The sequence below is a fragment of the Typopeltis vanoorti genome, chromosome 17 (assembly GCF_054136105.1).
Source record: "Typopeltis vanoorti isolate ZY-2024b chromosome 17, IOZ_Tvanoo_1.0, whole genome shotgun sequence".
Taxonomy (NCBI): domain Eukaryota; kingdom Metazoa; phylum Arthropoda; class Arachnida; order Uropygi; family Thelyphonidae; genus Typopeltis; species Typopeltis vanoorti.
In genome coordinates this window covers 618,531-627,641 of record NC_143565.1, presented here as the reverse complement: position 1 = coordinate 627,641, position 9,111 = coordinate 618,531, and the positions used below count along the sequence as shown (strand labels likewise).

Sequence of the window (9,111 nt, the reverse complement as noted above, 5' to 3'; positions counted from 1 at the left end):
GGTCTGAGATTTACTCCACTTGCTTTTTAATAATGATCAACTCAATAGTCAAGACCAAACCAAGTCAAGACGTAACTCCAGGTATGCATTCTACAACTCGTTCCATCAGATACACATTTAACATTTTCTGTGCATGATGATTTTATTCCCATGATACTATTCCATGTAGTCGCCTAACTTTATCGCAATTACCGTTCCGAAATTCCACAAGTGACCTTTATTTACAGAAGACTCAGTATGTTTGACCATCACCCAGGTGAAAATTAAATGATTGTTCTCACCATTTTGTGGCGATGCACCCTCATCTGTTTAATACCTTGTTTCTTTGGTTTTCCGTTTTTATTTCACTCCAGCCGAAAGTGTTTTTTTAGATTCATAAACACTGAATTCATTCAAGTGCTAACAGTCTGCCCTATATATATGAAGGGAGGAATCTTTATATGGACTTTTCAATTGAAGGTGAGTTAGCCGATCTCATACTGAGGTAGGAGGGTTTCTCTCGGAAACTCGGGTTTTTCATCCCGCATACAGACAAATCGGCCCTTCAGAACACACACAATTTACAGACAAAAATAATAGCTGCGGTGGTGGTGGTGAGCAGTAGAGTTTATGTAGGTGATTGGTAGTAGGGTTCTGTGTAGTAGTTCAGACGGAGACTTGTACAGTAGGTGATTTCTCGCGATGAGTCTTCGGACTCCTTGGAGGTGTCACGAATAATAATAATAATAATAATAATAATAATATATGGCACTTCGTTCATTAAAGTCACTCCACACATCCAGAAAGTGCACGTCATTCTTTCTGCGCATACTACCTATTGAATCATTTGCTACGATGGCACTTCTTCTCAACACATCTTTCAGATAATTTGTAAAACAAAAATATTGATGTATTTTTCACTTGTTCAACTTTTTGCATCCTAATAGCTTCATTAAAATCATTAATATTAACTTTTGTAAAGTACGATTTTATCACACACTTAGCAATCACTCCTATTATCATGGAATCCCCTTAAAAATTCTCCCCCTGCTTTCTAGTCTCCATCTGATCAGATTCTTTTCTTTATCTTCCTTCGCACTTCTATATTCTGTCTTTTCTCAGCCGTACTATTCGTCAGATTTTCTGTAGTATCTCAAAATCACTCGTTCTCATTCGAACTAATTTTTCATTCTTCGCATTTTCCATGATTTTTTTCCACTCTAATACTTTTTCGAATTACTCGCACGTCTTCCAATCATTTCTTGCTCTCACATTTAATTGCAATCTCATAATTGTCTTTCTTATCATTTCATTTCCATTCTCTCGAATACTTTCCCTATTCAATCGCTCGTTTTTTTTGTCATTATCTGAACTTTCTCTCGCTCACTTCCACTCTTGATTTATAAAATAATAATCTTATACAAAGCGTCTTAACCTGTCAATTGACCGTTTTCATTTGCGACTGCATTTCTGCACCTTCTTTCTGACAGCATGGCATGAAGGTTAGTTAGACAACATAGGGACTGAATGGCATGGGAGAGGTCATTCCCACAGGACTTTCTATCCAGAATAAACCTTTATGCATTAATACTATCAATACAGCATACATCTTTGGCCCATGTACATTTTCTTGAATAAGCCAAGATCTGATTATTCTGTCTTCGAATTTTCCAGTCGTATCTCATTAATCCAGGAAGTGAAGGAAATCTCATTCCATCACCAAAGATTTATCCTTATACGCACTCCTGGAACTACTACTATGTTGATGTAAAGGATAAGCAAAAAGTGAAACATGAGGCTTTTTAGATAAGGGCGTGGGTCCATATTATCGATGTTTTGTAAAATATTGTGAGGTGTGTGAGGATTTGGAAAACTCAGGTAGTATAGAAAATGAATTAAATTATTAACTATCTCAAAATGACTGATACTTTGAGGTGAGGTAGATCAAGTGTCGATTAATTTAAAAATGGTACAAATGGGCAGCTTATTGTTAATTGGAATTAACCTAACACCTTGATGCAGTCTATCAGATGATACATCATCTGTGTTGTCATCGTCGAGCTTAATGGACACAACTATTTTAATTAATTTTCACCATGTCATGATCCTTTTACTAACAGAACACTTTACATTAGAAAATGATTTCAGTGGCATTAGTGGTTACGCATGAAGGAGGAGGTGAAATCTGAGTTAGTTTCTATTTAGGTGGTGAGTACTTTGTCTTCCATCATTTGGTATTGTCTCCTTAATAATAGTGTATGCACCACTGGTGTTACCTATTTTATGGTTCTTGACATCGCTGTTACTATGTACCTTTATTTGAGTAGCAAAGAAATCTCTCTGACTCTGCTCTCTCTCTCTCTCTCTCTCTCTCTCCCACTTACCAAAGGTCGCAGTTGTTTTTGTTGTACCCCAGTATGAGGTAAGGTCTGTACACCTAATCTGGGATTATACTCCTCCTTCTCCTGCAGATGAGGTGTGAGTTCGACTAATTCAGCGCTGGAAGAAATACAGGGCTTAGTTGCAACTGAAATTAACGCAGCCTCTTAGTGCAGATTATCGAAAGATATAGATACACCATAAGCGCATATAATTTTAACCGATGTTACTTCATTTCAAATATTGTATCTCGCGAGGTAGTGATTCATCTTCCATCACCAAACTTTGTATTGATGGAAGTAATATCTGAGTCAGACTAGGACAGGCAAATGAATTATCACCACAAACGTAAGTTATTGGCTGCTCAGGTGGTGATAAATCTGATTTTTATTCACTTGTGATCGAATTAAGTTTCCTACTATTATCGTTAAGAATCTCTTGCGTCGTCAGCTAAGAAATTGTTGGTATAACTTTTTCCTGAGGCCTTTGCCATTGAAATTGCCAAGAAATGTTCTCTAATTAAAGATGGCAATTCTTCCCTTTGTGATATTTTTGTTCCTCAGTAAGAGATAAGAATCATATACTCAGGTTATGAACAAACTCCTCCTGCAGATGAATTATCCGAAACATGTTGATCTGCAACCTAGGCAAAACCCTCTCTATTTAGACTTTCAGCTTCATTAATTAGTTCAATAATCTGGTTCCATCAAATGCTCAATTAACCTGCATTTTTTATGTATCCTCAAGGGTGTACAGGATAATTGTGCTAGCTACAAGAGGTACACAATTGCTAACTTCCTCAACAGTTTTACCCAAAATTAATCTGTTATCATCCAATATTATCAGATATAATATTTCTGTATTTTAAGATGTGTTTTGCTGCATCAATCAAGCACATCTTGGTCTTCCTCTGGGTATTTACCCTGACAACCTAGACTAGACCAGTTGTTTTTCTAATCTTTCCTCTCCCATTTGGTTTAAGTGACCATACCACCTAAGATTAGCTCTCTACTAACATATTCCTGAATGCTAACAATACCATGTTCTTTCCTAATATCATCATTTTTAATATGTCATTGATGCAATGTGTTCAGTTCCCTAATCTTTCTCAATACTCTTATATCTGTTGTCTGCAGTTTTTGATTGAGTTTTATTTCTAATACAGCTCTCAGTTTTATAAGGTAAAATTGGTTTGAACTCCGTCTTGTATACACTTAATTTAATATTTTGATTAATTTGTTTCTTATTCCATATAAATTTATTCAGCTAACTTTCTACCATACCAGCTTTTCTAATGCTCTTATCTATTTCCATATTTAATTTACCATCTTCACTAAAAATTGTGCCTAAATAGCTGAAAAGTTTTACTTCTATTGGTTGACCATACAGGAAACAATATATTGTTTTCACTTTCATTGTCTTTCTAACATCATCTGCATAAGGCAAAGAGCTGCATCATTTTCATCATTCCATTTTCCTTCACGATGTCATCCATATAGATAATGTATAAATGTCAAGATAATGCGTATGTTTGCCTAATGTAATAATAATTAACAATAATCTAAAGTATAATGAACACCTGAGTTTACCTCAAACCTACTTCCTGTACCTCCTTCAAGACTAACTGCTGACTTACAGCTTATCTAGAGACTATGTATTTCTTGATATAAAGTCCCATTTATATTACATAACTGTAGCGTTTTGAATAGCTTTCCTCTTGGCATCTAGTCATGTGCCTTTTCCAGATCAACGAAACTTGATTAAAATCCTTGTTTATTCCCAAGATTTTTCAGCTATATGTCTTAGAGTGAAAATGTGATCCTGAATTTGGCCTGAATAAAGCTCCCCTTTGAAAATTTTCTTAGCCGTTTATCAAGTACATGATATGCATAAATTTTAACAGGAACACTTAGTAGGGGAATATCACTGTAATTCTCACATTTGGTTTTATTTCTCTTTTTGTAGATAGTATTCCCAATAGGAATACATTTCAAGTAATGAAATGTATTCCTATTGGGAATTTCCTACCATCCTGCTGCCGCTGTCATTTAATTTAGCAGTGTTTCAAGTAATTACTCAGACAACTAGAATATCTTTACCTTCAGTTTTCATGTCATCATTATCATCTATGTTTCCTTATACAGTACTCTTCCCTTCATTTCTAAGTTTTTTCAATAGCCTGTTTTGAAATTTCCTGAGTCTTTGACTCCATGGAGGTTTTTATAATAATAATAATAATTCATCATCATCATCATCATCATCATGCATATCAAGGATTTAGACCTAGCTTGGCCTGTTCGCCTTAGAAGTCGTCGTTGAATCTTTTAAGAGGACGTCCTGTTTTGGTAATCTTTCTATTTTCATTCTTTGAACATGTTCCATCCATTTATGTTTATATTTTTTAATTTTTCTATTACTGATTCTTGGTTTAATTCTTTCATAATTTCTTTGTGTCTTTTGTGATCATATAGAGTATACTTTGCAGTTTTTCTCATAAACTTCATATAATAATAATGTTCTTACCAAAGACTTTCCATTACTTTTGTTTAGCATCGAACGAATGAAATGTAAGAAAGTTAACACTGTTACACAGTGTTAACTTTCTTACATTTGTCTCTGTACTCTCTAAGAGTACAAGCTGACTTATTTGCCAGGAACTTTTGATATGCTTTCTTCTTTTCCTTCACTTCCTCTTTAACTTCCTGAGTCCACGATGGCGTTCTGATTTTTCTATCCTTGCAGTCAACCTCACCATATGCCTATGTGGCTGAATCAATCAATGTTTTCTTCAGGATTTGCCAATGAATCTCTAAGGTTTGGATTTTGTTTTCAAACTCTTTCATTTTTTTAAATGATTTCAGTGTACAGTTTACTTTTGAAAGATGTTCAACCTTGATGCGTTTTAAAACTCCTTACACACTCTTCAGTTTAATATGAAATTCAATGCTCAAAATTAAATAGTGATCACTTTCTATTTCAAATCCTCTGTGTACTCTTGTGTGCTGAACCAGTGGGTAAACATTACTTTCAACTATAACATAATCAGTGAGACTTTTCTTATTTCCTGCATGTTTTCTCCATGTGATTTGTCCAAATTTTTATGTTGGAACATGGTGTTCGTAATAACTAATCCACGTGATTATCTCGATTACGCTAATTACTGATATAGACATATTGGTCTGTTCCAATCTCAGCATCCATCTAATATCCACTTTTGAGGTCTACCTGGCCTTCTGTTTCTATGTCATGTCCACTAATCCATGTCCTGAATAGAAATCCAGCAGTCGTTTACTATTATCATTAGCTTTTCTCCAAATTTTCCGAAAACATTTCTATATGCCTGGTAATAATTTCCTACTCTGCTGTTTAGATCTCCAACAATTACCAACTTTTCCTTTTTCATTTGAGCCAGCTGTCTTCTAAAATTATTATTATTATTATTATGTGACACCCCCAGGGAGTCCAAAGACTCATCGAGGAAGAATGTGCCAACAGCATCGAACGAATGAACTCCTTCCAACTACTAACCTCACTCAAACTTGCTTAACTTTTTGCTAAGCTATTAGTAGCAGAGGCTCTACCAATTGAACAACCTTTGCTGGCAAGGCTTTATAATGCCTCATAAAATTCCTTCATTTCTTCCTTTTTTTTTTTTTTTTTTTTTAATATGGATAATTCTATTTCCTTCTGCTTTTTATTTTATTTTATTTTAACCTGATTAGTGAAATCAAAGGTATTCCTACTTCGTGAAATGATAAGAATATTGGCAACATTTTTTTAAAAATTATCACAAATGATTGAATATTGTTATAAAATTCTTAATTTTTGGTATCCACGAAACATCAAAAGATCGAATTTAATTAGATCAGTGTGCTTATTTACGAGAGTCGTTTGCGGCGAAAGTTAGTAACTAATCATCAATTGCAGAATTGCAACGCCATATTCTTCGTTTTTGAATAGAATTTATGCATCGATTACATTTTGAGTTGGGTATTAAAGATTTTTCGAACGTAGATTTAATTTAAAATATTAAAAAATGTCACGTGAAGTCATTTTTCAACCAATGTAAATGCACTTTTTGTTTTCATACAACCTTCAGATTTTCATTCTGTCCTGTCAATTTTATGAATCATTTCATAAATCAGAAGAAAGGCGACGAGGATGTCTCAGTGGTGAGTTTGAAGATTATTCTGTTGAGTAAAAAATCAAGTGTGGCCAGTATTTTTCTCGTTCTTGTTCTTTTTTGTCATACGAGTATTTGTTTCCAGGTTAGTTCCAATGTTCTTCATAAAATAAAATCGTTTACTTTAAATAAGTTAATACAAAGCAAAATTGACTACTTGAGTAGTCAATCCTTAGTTACTTCAGGGTGTTTTGATACGTATTATATTACGGATTGAATTCACATTCTGAGGATGGAAAATTCCCTATAAATATGTTGTTGTTTACAAATATTTTAGTTCACTTACCGTTAGTAGAATCGAAGGGCAATTTTTTTTTTCTTTCATGCAACTAAAGTATGCTCAATTAAGCACATTGAAATTGATTTTTCAATCAGTAAATAACATAGTGTGCATCGTGGTGGTAGCTTGATAATTAAATGAAAACCGATGCCAAGCATCTTTTAGAAGCTACCACGTTCATCTTAACACGCTCATCATTGCAATAATAAATACGTTAATGAAACCGGTACCCCAATCTTGAGTGGTCTCCCAGCCTTTGTTGTTTAAGCAGTGACACCACGAATTCAGGCTAGAACCTTATTATTCCCCACCCTTCACTCGATAGAAAGAATAGCTTTAAGTGGCGAGTGTAATAAAATGCATATTGTATTATTATACATACAGATTCATATTTTATTATTATTATTATTACCTGACACCTCCAGGGAGTCCAAAGACTCATTGAGGGAGGGCACCTACTCTACAACTCTGTCTCCACCACTCAATCCACCAACTACAACAAACCGCAGCTACCATCATCATCTACATCAACGCCGACTTTTAAATTATATTTTAGTTATACAGAATGCCATGGATTGTTTTTTATGCTTCCTCTCTTTCTCTGACTTAGTGAAAGTCAGAGATGTTTGATTTTGTTTAAGCAGCCAAGTTAAATGTGTGATTTCTTACCCTGATAGTTTAATGTTTGGTTGATGCTTCCTGGTTAATATAAAGTTATCATAAGAAACTAAACTATATCTTTCAGAAGCAATTCTCTTGGCACGATTACTGAGATTTGAATAACTTTTGGCTGTTTCATATATGATTTGAGTTTACAATTTCTTGTAACCGAGTATTGTGAAAATTTGACATCCATATTTATTTAATTGCACATGTAGGTTTTATTGATGTGAAATGGATGGTGTACTAATAGGATAGGCTACTATGCTTTTCAATGAACTCTGGTTTTTCAACTTGCAAAACAGACAGACCAAAAATATGATGCATTCCCTTCCTCCAGTAGTTGTAGTTTCTCTGATTTTGCACTTCCAGTTTCTTAGTGAATGAAACTTTTTTCAGAAACCTATCTGTGCAAGTGTGGTTCATCTATTATGTCTCTTTGCCCATGAAAATTGATACCAAGTATTTTGTTACATTTCTACATCCAAAAGATTCACTTCTATAGACAAACATTCATTCTGCAGACATAAAAGGTCTGTAAACATTCCATCAGATTTGTTTCATACGTCCAGACTGCATACCATTCCTCCTCAGCATAGTGAACATATGTATATCACTGTTCTTTTAAGTTTGCTCTTGTCATACCTCATCTTATTCATATAATATCTTAGCAAACTCTTGCATCTTCCAGTAACTCTTTCACATCTTCTTTCATTCCTTTTAAATCCTTTTTTCTTTGCCATGAAAACAATGCTGTTTCACTTTTCTTTATTGCATTTTCTCAGCATAACTAAAATTCTTTATTTATTTTGGAAAATTATTTCATGACTTCATCAAGGGAACCTCTTATTATGGAATCACCAATAGTTCTCTTTTTATTCTCTCTTGCTTTGGTATGTTTTTTATTTCTTTCTCTTTCACTCTCTCTTTTCTATACCATTCATCCTACACTCTGGTGAATGGTATAGCAATTGCCGTTCTATCATGTAAGTGATTGCATAAATACTACATATCTTTATTGTCATTTTTATTTTGTTCGCTTGCTCCATCATTCTTATCTGCATTTTCTCTGATACAGTTTGCATTCCGATTTCCATAATGTTAATTACTTAATGCTCTTATGTTACTCACACTTTTTGCACTCACTTTGAAAACATTTTCAACACTTTTGCCATCCTTTGGTTTTCTAACCAATCTAACCATACATTCATTGGATCTGAATATTGCAGATGGAAAGGTGATCAACAATATTTAGATGTTTTGTCAAGGAATATTTCTTTAAATGTATTTCAAAGGTTTATTGTTAACCCATGTTATATAGCCATTGTAGGAGGTATGGACTAATTAAATTCACACAGTGCCTATAATCTGTCTCCATAAACTAATTCACTGATAATACACTTAAGGTGCAACCCATTTCACTAATTCACCACTGTAGAAGCAAAAAAAATCTGGTCTTCACATTCTTGCTAACTTCCAGGTGTGATATCTTGTTCTTTCCCCTCCTATCATATATTGAAAAATTTCTTTTGTATCTATTTTTTCAAAACTCTCTTTAGCGACTTAAGTTTGAATGATATCACTCTGGTATGAAATGATTCCATGCTATTGAAACTGGACTACAAGAAAT

The 9,111-nt window shown here is 34.0% G+C and overlaps 1 protein-coding gene across 2 annotated transcripts in view; it reads left to right on the top strand.

Moving 5' to 3' along the window:
• The first annotated feature begins 6,261 nt into the window (after positions 1–6,261).
• LOC150097088 (leukocyte receptor cluster member 8 homolog) overlaps positions 6,262–9,111 on the top strand; it is a 347,020-nt gene continuing 344,170 nt past the window's right edge. Inside the window, exon 1 of one of the 2 annotated variants that reach the window (XM_090407668.1) lies at positions 6,262–6,530. In XM_090407668.1, the coding sequence (XP_090263794.1) occupies positions 6,520–6,530 (11 nt within the window). In that variant the 5' untranslated portion in view covers positions 6,262–6,519. The remainder of the gene's footprint in view (positions 6,531–9,111) is intronic. The other variant, XM_090407667.1, reaches the window with a different exon arrangement.